Source organism: Falco peregrinus, chromosome 5 (genome assembly GCF_023634155.1).
Source record: "Falco peregrinus isolate bFalPer1 chromosome 5, bFalPer1.pri, whole genome shotgun sequence".
Taxonomy (NCBI): domain Eukaryota; kingdom Metazoa; phylum Chordata; class Aves; order Falconiformes; family Falconidae; genus Falco; species Falco peregrinus.
Window position 1 is genome coordinate 86,000,354 of NC_073725.1, and position 19,722 is coordinate 86,020,075.

General features: G+C 49.0%; 1 protein-coding gene across 3 annotated transcripts in view; it reads right to left on the reverse strand.

Annotated features, from left to right (window-relative positions):
* TNRC18 (trinucleotide repeat containing 18) overlaps positions 1-19,722 on the reverse strand; it is a 57,329-nt gene that overhangs the window by 3,770 nt on the left and 33,837 nt on the right. For all 3 annotated transcript variants that reach the window (XM_055805340.1, XM_055805341.1, XM_055805339.1), the window contains 11 exons: positions 17,125-17,406; positions 9,817-10,056; positions 7,005-7,447; positions 6,011-6,175; positions 5,037-5,178; positions 4,450-4,567; positions 4,099-4,174; positions 3,610-3,718; positions 2,543-2,659; positions 2,105-2,269; positions 250-1,544 (listed from right to left, as the gene is read on the reverse strand). In XM_055805340.1, the coding sequence (XP_055661315.1) occupies positions 250-1,544; positions 2,105-2,269; positions 2,543-2,659; positions 3,610-3,718; positions 4,099-4,174; positions 4,450-4,567; positions 5,037-5,178; positions 6,011-6,175; positions 7,005-7,447; positions 9,817-10,056; positions 17,125-17,406 (3,152 nt within the window). The remainder of the gene's footprint in view (positions 1-249; positions 1,545-2,104; positions 2,270-2,542; positions 2,660-3,609; positions 3,719-4,098; positions 4,175-4,449; positions 4,568-5,036; positions 5,179-6,010; positions 6,176-7,004; positions 7,448-9,816; positions 10,057-17,124; positions 17,407-19,722) is intronic.

Here is a 19,722-nt window from a genome sequence, read left to right on the forward strand (position 1 = left end):
CACCCTTTGCTGTCGGCAGAGCCACAGCATCCACAGGCATTCATTCCCGCAGGAAACCGGGCAGAGGGACACACCACACAGGATGGCTCCCCCAGACACAGCAAAGGGCAACCCCAGTCTCCTTGCAAACTGGAGACCTTGCCAGCAGAGTTTCACCACCTCAGGAGAAGGGAAAGGCGTCAGAAGGAGGCACCACAAGGCAAACACCAGTGCCAAGCACTACGGAGCAGTGGGAGAGGCTCTGTTTACCTGTGTGGGTTTCCCAAACCACTTCCACAGCTGCCGTGCTGGGAGGAAAGCAGCGATCTTGGGCCTGTTCTCCACCGATGGCAGCCGCTGGCGCTTGGCCAGCTCCTTGGTGGTGGGCAGGTGGATACCCTCGCGCTTTTTGGGCCTGCTCTTGTTGCCGCTCTGCTGTGGTGCCGGCTGTTGCGCCGGCTGCTGCGCCGGCTGTTTCTGGCTCTGGGGGTGGGAGGACGCGCGGGATTTCCCTGCCTGCTTGGTTTGCTTGGGTGGGAGGGTTTGCTGCACTGAGGAACTTGGCTGGGCCTCAGCTACTTCGTCATCGGAGCTGCAGGAGGAGTCTTCATCTGTAGTGGAGGACGAAGAAGAGCTGGAGCTTGATGAAGAAGAGGTTGATGAGGCTGAGGACGAGGACGAAGAGGAGGAGGAAGAGGAGCTGCTGCTGGAAGAGGAAGAGGAGGATGAGTTGGAGGACGAGAGAGGGGTGGATGCTCGCGAGCTGGCTGAGCTGCTGTCCTGGGCTTCCCCTCGGTTCTTCTCAGCCTCCTCTTCTCCATCTGACTCTGAGCTACTGTCACTGCTGTTGCTCTCTGACTCCTCCATGGCTGCTGGAGCTGCTGCCTTTTCCTCCTGGTCCTTCGAAGCAGTGAGGCTCTCTGCTGAGCCATCAAACTTTCCTCCGAAGCTGGCAGGGGAAGGGTCTCCCTCAGCTGCTTTGGCTCGGGAAGATTTCTGCTTGCCCTCCACACCCACTGCAGGGGAATAGCCTAGCCCCAAGAGACTTTTGCCATCTCTACGACTGGCCAGGTTTGAGTCCTCCAGCATCCTCATCGCCTCCTTCATCTTCTTTGTCTTTGGAGACATCACACCCTCATGGTCCAGCTTGATGAGGATTTCATTGTCATGCTTCCTCTGACCCTTGACCATGCTGCCAAATTCCTGTGTCTCTTCTGTCAGCCGCCCTTTCTTGGCCTTGGCTTTCGACACCGAAGCATCGCTGGAGCTGAAGGCCGCCAGTGTCCCTGGCAGGTCACTGTAGGGTTCCGTGCCAAGGATGCTGCCGAACACAGCAGGCTGGTAAGTGGGTTGCGGGGGGCTGTGCAGCTTAGTGGAGATCTTCATTTTGCTGGCCTTTGACCGCTTTTCCTCTGTGGGGGTAGGAGAGCCTCCAGTCGGCAGCAGTTGTGATTTTCGAGACCCCTTCATGCTTGGCTTGCCCAAGCAGGCTGGCTTCTCTGGGACTGAAGAGGTGACAGGTGAAGACTCAACCTGATCCTTCTCTTCTGGCAAGGCAGCCTCTTCTGCAGAGGAAGGGAAACACAAGGCATGATGATAGCCCTCAAGATGGGCTTTATTAGCTCATACGCAACCAAACACCGACACCGACCAGTCCCTGGCCAACGGTGGCTCGTTCCTGAATGCTTAGGTATCCCCAAAGAGACACAGGTCCTCACCGCTCACTGAACAGCCTTACTAAACAGCCTGGCCTGATGGCAGCACCTGTGAGCAGCTGATGGGCAGTGCCCAACAATGCTGCTCCAACTGCAGGGGAACCAAACTGCAGATCTCCTGCATCTTTGGCCCTCCTGATGGCCGCTGAGATGCTCAGCTGAAAAAGAGACCCTGCTCCGCAGCCCTGACTGACAGAAGGAGGCTCTTGCAGCACAGGCCAGCTTCCAAGACAGCCTCCTGCAAACCGCAGCCACAGCAGAGCAAGCTGACGCATGAATGTTCTGCACTCAAACAGTGCATCCGTTCACTTCCAAATCTTGCCCCAAACAACAGCACTAACTTGGGAAGAGTGGTGGGGAACTGTGCAAGGACTCTCTCAACTCCAGGTCCAGCAGTGGCAACAACCTACCAGCTTTCGCTTTGACGTTTGGCTTTCTCCCTCGTCCTTTGCCCTTTGACACAGGCTCCTCTGACCCCAGTGTAGCTCCCTCTTTTCCTTCTCCAGTGTCTTTGCTGGATTTACGGCTACGGCGCTTGGTGCTGGGCACCAAAAGGGCCGGGGAAGGCTCGGCACCTGGAACAGGTCAAAGAGATGGACAAATACAGTCAAATAACATACAAACCAGAGATGGGACACAGCAAATGTATCACTATCAATTCTGCAATATGGACTGGGCCTTTTTCCCTATGGGTTACATCCCACCCCCCATGTCCATAATTGATGGTGCAATCTTTGTGATTGGAAGCCTGTGAACTCATCTCAAAAAATCTCAGAGGCAGGTGGCCTGAAACTCCCTGCATTTCATAGTGCGAAGTGTCATCCAAAAAACCGAGTAGTAAGACTCACACTGGATCTTGTAGTCAGGTGGGAGAAGCCGAATGTGAGACAGCGGGATACGTCCCGTGTCGCCGTCATCAAACTCTACTGTGATGAGGTCACCATCTTCCTCCAGGTCCAGGGCTCCTGTGGGGTGGGGGAGCAGAAGATGGGATCAGGAACAGACATCAAGGTACAAACCCCTTGTCAGGGAACTGGGGACGTGGGGAAAGACAGGGATCCTGCACCAGCTCCAAAGCATCCCAGCCCCACCTTTCCTAGGCTGTGCAGGGAGAGCACAGAAGGCTTGCTCTGCAACGGAAAGTCCCTGATAATACTAAACCAGCCCACCCAGTGTCAAATTTCCCAGTCAGCAGCACTGCTCCAGAATATAACAACGATTCCAGTTTGACTTCCTACCTCTTCCCCCTATTTTCCTCTATTCTTACAGAAATTCATTTCTCTATTTTCACTGCAGTATTTTTTTTCTTTCTTTCTTTTTTTTTTTTTTTAACCTGCATTTTGTAACTGCTCTCAGCAATCACAAGCTGCTTTTCACCTTCTCTCCAAGGAAAATAATCTGTGTTCCCACCCTCTCTGGCATCAGCATCACCGGTCTACAACAAGTAATTCTTCCCTCATACACACACAGTGTGAACAAGAGCCCAAAAGCAAGACCAGCCATGGTAGAGCTGTCCAGGGCTCTTCACTGGCTTTTTAATGGGACCAGATGGTGGAGCTGATGTGTCAGAGGTAAAGCTACACTACAAAGTGTGTAGCTCATTTAGAAACCTCCACAACCTCAGAAATCTTTGGTGCCTGGAGTTAATTCTGACTCTCAAGTGTGTTGAATTCCCCTCCTATTTTAAGCTTCTAATTGCTCAGACCTCTTCCTGTAAGAGTGCATCTCCTGGACCGACATGATGTTAGTAAACCAGCATCCAACTGAGCTGGGCATGATCTGGAGGAGAGGAACGGGCCAAGTTCTGACTCCGGGACACTCACAGCAGATCTCACAGCTTTCCCAGGCATCCCTCAGGACACGCAGGACTGAGACATCCCTGGTTCACAGCGCAGAGCAGCCAGGGTGGCCTTACCTCGAACAACTGTCCCTGGGTAGAGGCAGCGGTACTGCTGGCTCCAGTAGGCTGCAATCCTTGTGCCCTCGGGCAGGAATCGCACTGAAGGTGGTTTCACATCGATGATCTGCTCAGGGAGAGAGGAAAGCAATTACTGATGTTCTTGGCACCAGCACAGACCACCCCACCACATGTGGCATGTAGGCAAAGCAGCTCTGGAGAAGGCAAGGGGCAGTTTCCCTGCTGGGGAATGGCTTCCTGCCTGCTCACAGGGTAGTGTGAAGGACTACCCCTGCTGGCACACAGGCCCAGTGCCCACTGCCAGTGGGGAGCTCAGCCACAGGGCAGTGACCCACACCACAGGGAGCTCTGCCCAGACTGACCATGGCGGCAGGACCAGGGCATCCCTGCAGCCCCAGCTCGGCGAAGAGGAGGCTTCCAGCTAGCCTCCTCCACTCCAAAACAGGGCTCAGGCACCAAGTACAGGCACCCGCTGGCCTCACGTACCGCTTCCTGCAAGAGCTGCTCCAGGCAGTAAATGTGGGGACGGTTTCCCCTCTCACCTTCCACCACCACACGGTATCTGAAACACAAAGGCCCAGTCATACAGGGCACAAGGAAGACATCAGCCCGATCAGCTAACATCTCCCTCTGACTCCTACCACCAGTTTATTTGAGAGTGTTTAATGAGAGGTAACTGGATTTTCCTCAGCACTGATAAACCAGAGTGAACTCTCCTTCCCTCCCTGCCAGGCTCCATCAGTCTCTCTCCAGCCAGTTCTACACTACCCCCGGATCAATCCCTGCATCCCCATTCACTGGCAGAGCCCAGGTGGATACGGGAGCCCCTCAACTCACATGTCTGGTGAATGCACTGTCTTGACATGCCCGGCATAGAGCAGCTTATCATCCATGGGGATGAGGACACGCAGACCATCTTTCAGCTCATCCTTGTCAATTATGCAGGAGCGGGGAGCTGTGAGGTGTTGGAGCAAGATGAGGATTAGGGAGCACCATACAGGAAAAAGCAACAGCAAGGGGAGAAGGAAACCTCACACTTCCAGCATCACCCTCCCCTAGGAAAAGGCCAGTAAGCCCTTTCCAGAAAGGGCTCCCTCCCTCTGGCTGGCTCCTGGCAGAAGAAAATTTTGCCCTCTTGGTAATAATAAAAAGTTCCCCCTCTTGTTAGTAATAATAATATACCAGTATATGAAAACAGGGCAGCTCAGAGACTGGGCTTCATCTAGATGTCACAGTGGGCCACTCTGATAAGGCTTGGTTTTGGCAAGCCAAATTGACTGGGGAAGTGGTATCTCCACCCCAAGAACTCACGGCTTTGCATGAGGAACATGTGAAAGCAGCACAATCCTCCTCTGAGCAGCCCTGGGAAACTTGCCCAGTCCCTCTACCTGTACAGTTAGCCCCCCGGCCTCTCCTGCCCTCACCTGGTGTGGGCGGTCGCTCAACCAGCATGCTCAGTGGGATGTTCTCATCCTCTGAGAAGCTGCTGTCTTGGTTGGGTTCAAAATCCTCCTCTGCTGCCATGCTCTCCATGAGCTTGCTGACAGCTCCTCCTTTCCCTCGGTTCTGCAGGAGAGCAAGCAGCACATCAGCTGGGCGACAACAGGCAACTGTCTGATCCCATCTCACCTTCCTCCAGCAACAAATAACCTGAGGATATTGGGACAAACTTGTCTCCATCCTCAGCCAAGTTAATCACACAGAGGTAAGCAGATGTACCCAAACTTGTTTTTTGGTCATTGTTCAACCTTTGTTATTCTGGGTTTACCCCCAAGCATCACTGACAGCTGACCAAAAGCTGTTTTCACACATCCTAGCCACAAGTCACTCCAGGACGAGCAGACAGCTGTAGCTTTGCTCTGCATCCACCATCTCTCTGCACAGAACACCTGAGACTGTCTTCAATAAACAGGCAGCAGACACTGTTCCTATTTCTTTTCAAAAGCCCTGTGATCTGTTTCGTGCTGCTACACAGAAACCGTAAGCATTACACTCAGAAATCATGTGAGAAAATGCAGTAATGTGTGTTATGAGAGAAGACAAGCAATGGAGCAGAAACCAGTTGTGACCTGGCTCATCCAGTGCCGAGTAAGGCAAATCCACTACCATCTCCTTGGTCCTTGCTATCCATGAAGGCTGTCCCTTCACCCCGTGGTGGGCCTTAGAGAAAATCCTGCCTGCTCATTCATTTGGAGGATGAAGGCAAATGAATGCCAGATGGTAGCAGCAGGTATTACCTGGTAAGCCTTCCTTGGATTTGTAGGCTTCTCAAACCAGCATTTTGCCTGTAACACACCCAGCAAAACCTGCATGTCTGTTTTTCCTCCCTTACACTGCAACAGTCCAGGAAAAGAGCCAGCCACCCTCCAGTTCACCCAGACCACAACAAGCCCCTCACCTCTTTTTTCACCTCCTTGGCTTTCACCTTGGCTTTACTCTTCTTGGTGGAGCTCAGGGCATTTGCCAGGCTCACACGAACATCAGATGGGGAGCTAGGAATGCCAGGAGGAGACATGGACGAGGAGGAGGAGCAGCAGGGTGTTTCTTTACCCTTCTTCCGCTGCTAAAAATAAAAAGAAAACACTCCCATCGGTAAAGAGGGGATTGGTAAAGATCTAGGCCCAGGGAGAGGGAAAAGGTGGAGCAAAGCAGGCTGCGCACAGGTAGGATGACATTCAGCCAGCAGTTAGCTCGCTGACCACACCACGTCCTATAACTCCCTGCTCTCCTTTCAGGCTTCACCCATTTGGGGAAGAGCTTTTCATTACCACAGAGAGCAACTCCTGCCTATCAAACCTTCCCCCTGAAAGCGCCAAGATCATCACAGCTGGCCTCATGTCAAAACTACGTTGTCTAACTCTCCCCACAATCAGTGCTCCTCCGTAACACGGCCATGAACTGAGCCGGAGGAAGCTGAGCTTTCAGCCAGGATGAAGAGCCAGCAACCCAGAGATCAATGCCACCACCAGCCAGGGGCAGCCCTCAGGGACCCCACCATAAAAAAGGGGAACAGCCTTAAAGGCCAGCGTGGAGGCCACAGCTCCGCAAGCAGACAAGGTCATACAGACAGCGGGAGAGAGATTTCACAGACATTTTAATGCAGGATCATCCACTCTGGTCAATCCAAGCAGGATGGATTTGGGACACTGAGGATGACACAAGTAACCTGCCCTGTCCAAACACAGGTTTTTACTCCTTATGAGTCAGATCCAAGGCCGACAGCTCCTCTGGGAGTACGTGGGGCTGGCAGGGGTGACAAGGGGCAGCCAAACAACACTGGGGCAACTGCTGAGACAGGACTCAACTCTCCTTTGCTCTAGTGGAGTTAATCACCCTCCCCTCACACTCAGGTCCCAAGGGTTCCACACCAATTCTGCCAGTGCATTCCTCACCTTGCTTAGCTCCTTCCTGTCCTTCCCCTTGCTGCCCTCCTTTTTGGGGCTCATGGGTGCCCCCTTGCCACAGCGTCCAGGCTTGGATACAGGTGTGGAGCTGGCAGGTGCTGCAGGGGTCAGCATGGCCGAGGATGTGGTGGCGTCGTGGAGGAAGATCCGCTCACTCCGGCGCCGGTTCCACAGGTCATCATCGCTGGCCTCCAGCCCGAACTCAAAGCTCAAGTCCTTGGGGGACTTGAATTTCTTCAGCTTGCGGCCTTTCTCAGACACAAGCTTGGCCTTGTCAGCGCTCCCAGATCCAGAGTCGAGGCTGCTGGGGGTCTGGCTTGGTGGGATGCTGGTGGCCTCCAGTGGCCCCTTCTTTCCCCGCAGCAGCCCTGAAGGTGACTTCTTCCTGATCTTGATCTCACTCTCCGAGTCGGTATACTCAAACTCTGTCCCTAGGTGGAAAGGATTTAGCCATCAGTCAAAGCCCTGGCTAAGACAAGAGGGACAATATCCGACTGAAAGCTTTTGGGCTCCATGGCAGATGTCATATCTGTTCCAACAGAGCCCTTGCTTGTTCCCCTTTCCAATCCCCATATCCGTCAGATCTGTATTTCTGCCCCATAAAACACTGATTTCCCTGGAAATAAGTCTCCCCCGCCCCAAGCCAGATCCTACTCATTCAGGCAGTGTGGTTCAGCATGTTCCCTGCCTTCATTTTCTCCCTTCTCCCATAACCAAAACCCTGCAGCGAAGCTCTTAAAGAGAAAAAATACTCTAACATTTGCCCCTCCACAAAAAGGAGGGGCTTGGCTCAGCTGAAGCCAAGCATGAACCCCACAGGCTGAGGCTTCCTCCCCTCCTGGTGGGAGTCCTCTCCAGTCTCACCTTAGTTTCAGGAGAACAACCTCTTTAACAAATTGAATAAACTCATATTTCAAGCCTTTTTTTTCCCCATTGGCCAACAGATACCACAGATCTTTTTACTGGCTCAGGTAATTGCATTAAAGTCAAGAGAGGTAAATGATCTTTTGTCTGTGGCAAATGGAAATCCCCTCACATTCACCTCTGCTCAGCATCACAGGCACACCAGTACCCAGAGGTCTGAAATACTGTAGTAATGCCAAGACGTTCACCACGTTCAGTGTGTTCCCCAGAACCCGATAAAGGAGAGTAAGATCATGTGTTTCCAGGGGCAAAAGGGAAACTGAGGCAGCACCTACCCACCCAGCAACATGGGCAGGAGGTAGGCAAAGCACTGTGGCTGCACAGGCACTGTGCCACTGGGAGGTTACAAACAGCCAGGAAGAAACTTGCCCAAGGTCATGCAGTAAGTCTATGTGGGAACAAGAGACAGCCCAGATTTTCTAAATCCATTTATTTCCCAGGGCACTGGATCTCATGGGGTGGCGCAGCACCTCTGAAGATGTGTGCAAACATCAGCAGAACCTGGTTCTCCCTCTCCAAAAGAGAGCACCAGCCAAAGGTCTCTCTTGTATCCTCCTCCAGCCTGCTGTGGAATGTTCCTCTCTGCACACAATCTGCATGACTCTGCCTTCAGACCAGCAAGGTCTGAAATCGGGCCTTGCTTCATGCCAGGGAGGTTGGCAGAAACTCTTAAGTCCAACAGTGAACTCTTCTCAACCTCTGCTGTGACAACCAGTGTGTGCAGGAGACCCTTGAGGAAGGACACAAGGGACTGAACAGCATTCACATGGGAACATGAAAACAGACCAAGCGAAAGCATGGAGAGCATCTTCTGTCAGTCTTTCTCTCTGAAATACGCTCACTTGCCTGGGTAAATTCAATCTGTAGGAACCTGCTCCCCAAACCTCTTCCCCTGAGACTGCCCCAGTAAGAAGAGGGAAAGAGCAAGGCTGTCAAAATCAACGCTGGCAAGGCTCAAAATGAAAAACCCATCGGAAATTACAACATTCTTTCTCCTCTCTCACTATTGCATGAGGCAATTTCTAGATGCTTCCAGTTTCAAGGAGGACAGGTTACAAGATGATAAATTCTTAACAGAGGCTGTTGGAACAAGTTGGCAAAATCCAAATATAGCATGGAAACAGTGCTAAAACAAGCCAGGTTCCCAAGGAAGACATCATTTTCCATTCTGAAGCATGCTATAAATTCCATTACCACTTAATAAATATTAATGGAGAATTTATAAATGGAGCTGATATAGATTTGTCTGACCGGGAAAGATATCACCAATGGGCACCTGCGCAGCAGGGCATGGGGAGGAGAAGAAATGAAACTCCCAATTATGCGCAACACACTGAAACGGAGACAGAGACGAGGACAGAAACACAGGCTCTGGCACTGCAAACACATGAGCAGAGGAAGGAATGCTTGTTTCAAATCTTGCTGGCCCATTACTTATGAGGAAGCTGATGGGACAGGCTGACTGAAGGGGTTTTTCTTCTGCTTGGCATCTATCAGCTGCATTTAGCACATGCTTCCTTCCCTAAAACGTAACAGCACACCACTGCCTACAGCACCCTGTCCAAGGGGACACAGCACCCCATCACTTGCCGTTGCAGCATGGCTGTTAAGGATTTGCCAGGTAGGTAGGAAGTGAGGAAAATTTGACAAAGCCACAGGCAACTGCCCCTAGGGAAGCCATGGCTGCAGCTGCTAAACCTGCCATACCCGAGACTGGTTCTTGTTTTCTTGCCAGAGATTCCCCCCACCTTCAGCATCAGGGCCAAACAGCCAAAAGCAAAGAAAGAGCAAGACAGTGCCTGGGTAGCAATCTGCTCTCTTGCAGCACAGCCTGGACCTCCTGAACCTTTCATCCAGTCCTAACCATGCCACTCACCCATCAGGCTCTGCCGCTCCTCCTTCTTCTTTGCCTTCTGCTTGGCTTCCAGTTGGATGATGGAAAGTGGAGGGGGAACGATGGGGCTGGGCATTGCACTGGCGGCAAACCTTGCTAGAAGGCCCAGGCCACTCTCGTCAAGAGCAGGTGATGAAAGCCTGTCAGTGCCATCTGTCCCATAGTCCTCTGCTTCGTCCTCTTCCTCTTCATCCTCCTCTTCCTCCTCCTCTGAGCTAGAATCTAGCACGCAGAAAAGAGGGAGCCCATTACAAATCTCATGGAGTTGTGCATCGGCCACATTTCCACCCCAAACCGATAACTCTCCTGCTGCTCTGTGCTCACCTAAGTAGCACTGAGCTGCCCATGAGCACAGCCAGAAGATGTTGGCCGTGGACACACACGTGTCTCTGAAGCCATACAGCCGCCATCACCCTGCCTACCACCACCCTTGAAGGACACAGCAATACAGGGTACAGCAAAGAGGACCCATTCAAGGCAAAGGAGGGAAGAGCAGGGTGTTGGCAGAGATTTGAAAAGGATGCCATGCACCCCTTCCCTGCAGCTTTCAGGAGGAAGTAAAAAGCTTAATTCCTTTGAAAATCCCAACCTCAGAGCTGTGGGATTCCCCTCCCGCCCACCACCTCTTCCTCCATAACAAAATCCATTAGTGTAATGAGAATTAGAGATCAGCATGGAAGGGGAATACCAGAGACCAGCCTGCACCACTGCAGGAGGCGAGGAGGACACAGAGAGAAGAAGGGGCAGGAGGCAAAAATGCAAAGGAGGGGAGGGAAATAATCATTTGAAAGCAATGGATTTGGAATGCATAAGGGGAGAAAGTGTAGGTAGTGTTGGAGAGAAGGAGGTGTGTTTAAACACTCTGCCTCAAAACTCTCCGTGCCTTTCATTTTCCTCTCTACAGCTCAGGCTAGGGAAGCCCAGCTCAGCACAGGCAGGAAGAGCTGCCCACAGCCAAAATCTAATTCTGGCAAAGAAATGAGCCTTGCCGCCTGCCTCGGCTGTCACCTGCAGAGAGCAGTGGGCCGGGGTTTTCCTTCACAGTGTATATACAGCAGGTATTTTGGGGGTAGATGCTCTGAGAGTGGCACCTCTCCCTTCCTACAGCACTTCCCAGGAGTGTCATAAGCTCAAAGGCAATTAATTTTAATAGCATCTCATCCAGTTAGTGCTGGTGAGCAAGTCACTACACAAATGCACATATACCACACACATACATATACACACACATATATGAGCACATATACTTTTTTATATATCTATATATATTTAACTGCAGAAAGCGGGTCTGGAAAAGATATTTAATTTCTCTTGAAATTGAGGGCTTAAGTAGGATCGTCAAGGTCGCTGGAAAATTTCCACTGTTAGCAGAAGCCCTGCTCTCCCCGCCTGAGCCCACTCGCCAGCTCCCCGCCAGCCACTATCCCTGCGTCTGAAAGCCAGCCAAATGAGAAACCAGATCCCTTCAAAATGAGCTGGAATGAACATGAAAATCCTTTTCTTTTCACATATGCCCTCTGGGATAGATAAAAACGTCCTCAACACTTGGTTGTTAAAAAAAACCAAACCAAACCACAATAATACAAGTGTTATTTTTCCACTTTGGATTATTGTTCCATGACATTGGAAATAACAGGAATATCAGAAAACAGTGTTCTCATCCTTGCATTTTATCAACTTAAAAAATAAAAAAAGCTGGCCATTAGTTAATTGTTTTTTTTTTAAACAAGGAGAGCTTATCTCCACAGCATGTATCAGATAGTCACAGAATACTAATTTTTAACTGCATAAAAATCCCTTCCTCATTTCAGTTGCTCAGGCTAGCTCCTTGTGATATAAAAATGTTATTAACCTATAGTCCTGCAGTGAATACCAAGAAATCCACAGCCCTGCTCACGCCTTGCATAAAAACCACATGCAAAAAAAAACCATCCATAGAAAATTAGGATCAGATTCCTTCCCCTACCAGAAAAGGGCAAACCTGCTGGTTTTCTACCACATTTTGCCAAAAAGAAAACAAATCCAGATGAACTCTGCTATTCTGAGATGTGGAAACCACCTGCCTGAAAAGCAGCAATACCGTGCCCAAGTTCAATGACACACCATGGGCTACTGAGACCCCTTCCACATATCCCATTTGGCTCCAAAAATTCAGCAATTCTCAGGAAAATCAGGAAAAAATTGAAATCAACCTGTACAGCCCCCCATGCCAGAGCTAAAGACCTGGCTGAGCTGAGAGTGGCTCATCAAGCAGCTGTGGAGGAAAACAGGCAAAAACGGTGAAAGTTTGCAGGAAAAACCCTCTATGACCTGTCCTGCGTAATCCCCCCCGCAGCACCCTTGGCTCAGCCCCAACTGCCTGGGGGCTGCGTGGAGCGCGGGCAGCAGCGGGCAGCATCACTCCTTCGGCACTTAAGAGACTCTGCATGTGCAAGGGCGTAAGGGTGCCCAGCAGCTACAGTATTTCAAATGCACCAAGGTAAAACAGATTTAAAAGCCAGGATGAAAGCAGCCATTACTCACCCTACAGAAAACTTATGATATAATAAATGCACCTGGCAGTTATTCTAACCTCTTCGAAATACACGGTGTCACACTATGGAAAGACAACTGAAAATAGTCTCTTGTCAGCATTTTTACCAAAACACTTGTACTTTTATCTGTACGAGATACAATTTTCAGCCTGAAAATAAACACATTTTAACACGTTCACAGCACAGATCTATCCTCCTCCACCTCTCATGGCAAGGGCAGATCTTGCTAACCCCACTCTACATGAAGTACATAATCCCCGTTCCTCTTCCTCCTGATTTTCCAAGGGACAAAACCTAACAAATTAAACAAAAAGAACACATTTGGGGCTCTGCTCCAAACCCACACGCTTCTAAGCTAACTCCCCAAATTTATGGCCATGGTGGCAATTAAGCTGCTGGTGCTCTATGGCCATCTGCACAGCTTCTTGGAGAGACTCATGATGTCTGTATTTAATGTGAAGCAGTTTTACTCCTACTGTACCCAAACTATGTGTGGGCTTAAAATGAAGTATGCACAGATGCCTTTACACAATTGAAGTGTCTATTTTTTTTCTCCTGAAAAGGCAATTTTTAGTTAACAATGGGGAAAAAGACATTTTAAAAAGTATTTTTTCCTTCAACGGTAATTCTTCTAACACTGAGCAAGGGTAAGGGAAAAAATATTCAAAGCTAAAAATACCTTTTTTAATTGACATTTTTAAGAGCATGTATATGTGTGTATATACCCACACACGCAACCACACGTGTACATACAACTCTACAGCCAAAACAAACAACAAATTCACATTTAAATGCTACTGATGCCAGATAAACTGGAGCCAAAGAAGATACTTTCTTTTTCTAAAATGTCTACCTGCATTAAATTAAAAACCAAACCCAATTAAAAATACTAAATTTTCTCATTGCTTTTAACAGCTAAGCTGCCATGGTATTTTACTGTAGGAGAGCAGTAAATGAAGATTTGTTAATGATGAACAGAAATTGATTAAGCAATTTGGTTTTTAAAGACTGATGTTACAAGACAGATTGAGGGGGGGTGTGGAGAGGAAAGGCTTGGGAAGGGGGAAGTAAAAACATACACTTAAAAAGAGTCATTTCACATTGTAAAAAAAATAGCATGATTTTCTCGTAACACCAAGCAGGCCTACAGCATACAAAGCAGGCTAAGTACAGGCAGACTTTAGACAGCTACTGGGTCATTGACATCTGATTTGTGTTATCTGTCCAAATACTGGAGGTTACTCATTTTTGAATGTCCAATTTAAGATTGTACCTTTTTTTTTTTTCCTTCAAACAAGCCAATTCTCATTACTGGAAGATTTTCCTTTTTCCCCCCATATGTGCTGTGCTGCTGACTCCAGAAGTACTTATAAAAAATTAAAAATATTACAACTACCACGTGGGAATGACTGTGTGGGGAACTGGTTATACCTTGCTGTTTGGGTTTTTTTTCACTGGGATAAAATCATCCTTCTAAGTCAGAGAAAGGAGAGCAGGGAAGAAGGTATTAATTTCTTAAGGAAAACGGAGTATGGAAGAGAAGGATGTATGGGTCTTCAGTCTCAGAAAGCTCAAGGTATTACCTATCCTGATGGGTTTCAAAGTCCTGTGTGGCTTTAGCCCACATTAGTAGTTTCCTCTCCAAGGTCACTGGATGAAAGACCACAAGCTTTGCCTCTCATCAGAATGGTAACATGGTGTTCGGTCTGTAAGACAGCAGTGCATCCCCACCCCTTCTATCTCAAACCAGATGAAAACAGGTCTTCCTGCAGCTACTCCTACCTCTGACACAGATATCGGCAGGGCCATGGCCAGGCAATTACCCTGATACTAGGACAGCCTGCATCATGCCCCAGAAACCTTTTAAGGACAGCAGCAGAGCCTTTGTAGGCAGCGCTGTGGCTTCTCATCTCGGACCCATCTGCAAAGCCTTCCCTTTGCTAGGTTCTCCAAAAGGAAGCTTGCAAACAGTAAAGCATTTCTGGAGTCCTCAAACACATACACACAAGCAAATCTTCCATGCAAGACTCTTCATGGACAGAGGAAAGTCAAAAGTGGACAGCAATCATCTTCAAAATTAAAATAACCAAGAGAATGCAAAGAGCTACGTGTCATTATTCACGGAGGTAACATCGAAACATCTGAGGCTGACAGATGACATAAAGAAAAGTTATTTTGCCTACCTACATAACAATGGTCAAGGTTCGGGTTCATGGCTAGTGACCCTCGCTGAGAAGTGTCTGCCCTACAACCAGCCAACCACTTTGCTTCTTTAGTGCAGCGTGAGAGCAAATGCAAGAGACCGACACAGACATTCAAAGCATCATGGATAGGGGCAGGGGTGAAAGGGTTGGTCAAGCAGCTGCAAGGAGAAAGCGAGCACTTCTAGAAAAGCTGAGGTTATTAATCGGTTTAGTATCAGGGAAAGCCATTAGAAACCCTATTACCCAAATATCCCTTCAAGTAATGCTTCTGAGAAAGAACAAAAAAAAAATCATTTGCAGAAAAAAAATAAAACTGTAACCAATAATCCCACCACCACCACCTCCCCCTCCATGCCCACCTCCCACCCCAGGAGGTTTTGCATCTTTGGTTTCCCCACCATTAAATGACACCCCAGAGGGATTTACAATGCATTTCCCCATTTGTTCCAAATTCCCCAACCTCCTCCCATATCCCCTCCCCTCCCCAGACTTTATCCCATAAAACTGGGATTTTTACTTTTCTTAAGCAGACAGGTTACTTGAAAAATAGACAAAGCCAATTAGAGACAAGTTACCTATCTGCTCACCTGGAGCAAAACCAAAAAGCAAATCCAAAAAACCCTCAAGAACTTGGCACCTAGAAGGGATCGATATCCTCAAAATTTCCAACAGCAGCAAAATAAACAAAGAAAAGATGCAGGAAGGAACAGGGAGGGGAAGAATGGAAGTTAACGCAGACTCTTCATGGAAATGTGGCAATCTCACCCTTACATAAAATCCACTATCCCCAGAACTTTTTGGGTTCTCTTAAGAAATTTTTTTTTTTTTTTTTGGAAACATACGTTTCTCTCTTTTGGGTTTTCTTTGAAATGCATTGGTGGGTCCAGCCCAGAGCCACATCAAACCAAATCAGCATTCTGTATCTTTCTGCTGTGTTTGATTTTAATTTCTTTTAGCATAGATTATCTTTCTCTGGAGGTTGGGTTTGGAGGGAAGAAAAGCCAAACAGGTGCATGGAGAAAATTAACATCAAAAAAGTAAGGAAAAACAAAACAAAAGCAAAACTATCCAGCCCCATTTTCAATTAACAGTCGTCTGAGCAGTGTGAAATACTAAAAAGCTTTTGCTGTGCTATATCCAGATTTGCCGTGTAACTTAGATAACAACTGGGGATGCTCTTGCTTAGCATTCAGCCCAGACAAGCTACTTTCTTTTGGGAGCCGAGGGCTCATTAAAATGACCTTTCCCCATGATTATTATTTAACGAGTGCGCTTTAAAACAGAAACCCCTTGTGTCTCTGGAGGAAAAGCCTCAAGTAATCTCTTTTCCCACTGAAGTACTAATGACAGGCTGACAAAAAAAAGCTGCAAGAAAAAAATTGGGGTGAGGGTGAGGGAGGGAAACTGCAGAGTCAAATTTAATGCAGTAATTGCCACATCCTTGAACACTGTGGGTTACGTCTGGGCATCTGAAAATAATTGCCTCCCAAAAAGAGACACAAAAATTTGACGTATACATTTTGAAAAGTGAAAAAGAAAAAATTCTGGCTGTTAAATAACGGGTATGTTACACCCAGCACCCTCCTGCAGCAGCAACGAGGACCAAGTGCCTCCACGTTCCATCTGCCTGCCTTGAGAAAGTCTATCAACAGAGGAAACAAACGGAAAAAGAAAAATAACAAAACTGGGTGAACAAAATAAAAACTGAATTAAAGGGGTCGAGGTGGGGAGGGGGGAAGGCCTAGGCTTTATCTGGACAAACGCAGCAGGGATATTTGAATAATAGAGAGTACCCCAGACTAGGTTAATTCCAGTTCTACTCATGGGGAGTGGGAGCAGGAGGGGGATGCAGAGCAGGATGAAGTGAAGCGGCAACCTAATCGCCTGATAAGAGACACAGCAAGAGAGACAAGGTACACAGGTTTAGTTAAAAATGAACTCGATATGTTTAATAAAGCTTGGTATACCAAATCGCAGTACAAACATCAAGTCACACGGCCACACAACAGTATCCCGGTATTTCAAAAAAAAAAAAAAAAAAAAAAAAAGAAAAAGAAAAAAGAAAAGGAAAAAAACTTGAAAAGGATAAAAAAAGAGAAAGTAATTTAAAAAAAGCTCCTTCCAAACCTCTACAAGGCTCATGCCAAAATAAAACAAAATGAAATAATAATAATAGTAATAATAATAATAATAATATAATGGTGGTGGTGGTGGCAGCAAGGAAGAAAGTGAGGGAAAAACTGAAGGGAGGAAGGGAACAGGAAAGCAGGGAGAGGTGGACACTAAAACCCAGTTGATATAAAAGCTCCAAAAGAGCCAGCCAGTAATATCACAATGATACAGGTACAAAAAGGATAAAAAATGAATGTCAGGCTGATAAAGCAGGCTACGCTGCCAAGAACAAAGATGGCCGCCCTGGCTCCGACCATCAAAATGGCTGACCCCAGCCCGCCAGGCCCCTCGCTTGTCCTCGCCCCCTCCCCGCCCACCCGCTCCCAAACGGGCATGGCAGAGGGGTGCATTGGGGGTTGCGTTTGCTATAAGCTAGTAACCTTGATCGAACGAGTCCTCCGAGGAGTCGCTGAAGGAAGATCCCGCCTCGGCCTCCCGCAGCAGCAGGCAGAAGGGCTGCTTGCGGCCCGCCGCCGCCTTCGGCTTCAGCGGCCGCCCGGCCACCGCGCTGCGGGGGGCTGCCTTGGGGCCACCAGCCACCCGGCCGCCCTTCCTGGCGGCTGTACTGTACAGACCGGGTGGCCGTGGCTTGGGGGCTGACGGCGGCTGCGCTGGCCACTCGTCCCTCAGGGATCCCTCCTCCTCCTCCTCCGAGTCCGTATCTGTGGTCAAAGCAGGTGGGAAGAATGTTACATCAGAGAATGGAGGTTTGGGGGGGCTGCGGGGTGTGTGTGTGCTTTGGTGCATTTCTTTGTGAAGAGGCTGTAAACCAGGAGGGGAACGTGGCTGCAGGAGGGGCCATGTGCCGCCGTTTTCCACCTCCTTCCATCACAAGCCTCGGACCCAGCGAGTGGGAGCTGAATAAACACAGAAACACGCATTTCCTTCTTTAGGTCAGAAACAGACACTCTCCACCTAGGCCAAACACCCCCTGTCCTCCCTTCAGACAAGATCCAAGGAGTGTTTTTAGCTCAGGAGCAGAAAATTTGAGGTAGACATTTCCACTATGAAGATGTCCACCAAAAGTGCAGCAACGCCACCAACCGAGCCATCAACCTGAATTAGCCTCAGCCATGGTTATGTTCAACACTCTGACCTGAATCTCCTTTTCTGCATGAACCAACTCTCCCAGAGTGTTTTCAACACAGGCAGCCGGAGCCCAGCTGCCAAGCAGGCAACACGACTAACTCCAAACGTCTAACTCCAAACACGCCACCCCAGACACTCTGCAGTGGGCAATATGAAATACGCCGAAACGGAGCAGGGACCAAGCCGCCCCTCAGACTGTGAGCTGTGGCTTTACAAAGCTGCCAAGCCCTGCAGGCAGTGAGAAGTTATCCATCAGTCCCCCTTCGCACCTGATGAACAGAACAAAAAGCATACTGTAGCCCTGGACGCAATAAAAGCAGGTATGAATTGTCATTTCCCTTCTTGGGAACGCACCACCAGCTCCACAACGTTACGGACGTTGTGGTGGGGACCATCCCAGCCTGTGGGCAGCAGCAGATGCTCTCCAGCATCAGCCCAGGTCAAGCATTGCTCCCCACCTCCACTGCATCGATTGTGGAGAGGTGGTAATGGACAGCAAGTTTAGGAGGCCCAAAACCCAAATAAGCAAATGGTTTTGGGCATCTGACTTCTGTTAAAATCTGTGGGAACAGGATGCTCAGCTTGCCCTTTGGATCTATGCCGAAGGTTTTCAGGACTCCAGCTAGAAAATCATGAGGTTAGGAGGCAGAAGGACTTGGCACCAGTCCCGCTTCTCCTCCTCCACAAGAGCGGCCCACCAGTCATGGGAGGTGCTGCCATATGCTCGACCTGCCTCCCCAAATCCATCACGCTTGAGTGACCAAGTAACAAGCTAAAGCCCTTTCCTTAAACCTGCACACAGCTGAAAAACCACGCACCAAAGCTGAGCCACTTCAGAGTCCGTTCCTCAGTGACAACAACCCTCCTGAGCTGAGATTTGTGGGACGAAGGGGCACATTCCTACATCAGGAGACTTGCTGGAGAAAAGAGTGGTCAGATAGAAGCTCCCTTAGGTCTGGGAGGGAGTTTCTGTTCATGAAATCACAGTAACAAGTGCAAGGGCACTGCAAAAGCTCCCTCTGGCAGAAGCCAAGGCTTTTAGCTCGAGCAACAGCCTATGCCTCCTCTCCCCATTAGCTCCAGAGCTCCGAGTTTAGGAGCCATGTGTCTGTCCTTGGGAGAAAGCACATTCAAGAACAGGACTGTTGGGTGATGTGTACAGCAAGATCAGCCAAAGGCTGTGTTCAAGTCCAGTGGACACAATGGCTTCTATTTTGCCATGTAAATGGCTAATTTCATGCCAAACATTTGTTCCATTGGAGGATCACTAGCTCATCATCTTCCCCATTAGCGAAATTTCTAAACCGGTGTGGCACCGAGAGATGTATTTGTTATGCATACAAACACCCCATCAGGGTTTTAACACGGGACTGAAATAGCTGCAAGCGAAGGAAAAGACGCATATGCAAGTGAGCTAAGACAATTACACAGCCAGGCCTCAGACCATAAACTCCAAAGTCCCTCACATGCTCTCTGCCCCACCATCTGCCTGAACCGTTGCAGACTCTTCTACCATTCTACAGTCTTCCCAACACTATCTGCAATTCAGATTTTTCCTTCTGTAATAGGGGTCCCTAGCTCTGCTCGGTTGCAGGAACCTTTGCCTCAGGTGCACTCTGAGTTCAGAAATGACAATCACTACACAGGATGCCAGGGTGGAGATGCACACTGAGGAGAGAAATGGGAGGCTGAGCACAGTCAGCCGGGAACAAAACCACAACACCAAAGGGCAGGAGGATGCTTAGGAACACCAGTGTCCCCCGTAGGCTGTCCCTTCTCCAACTGACTCCATGGCATAATCCTAAAGCTACTCCCATCCAACTCAACAAGGACTTCCAAAAGTCAGCCATTAACCACCTCTTGGCGTAGAGGCTATGAGTACTCATCCG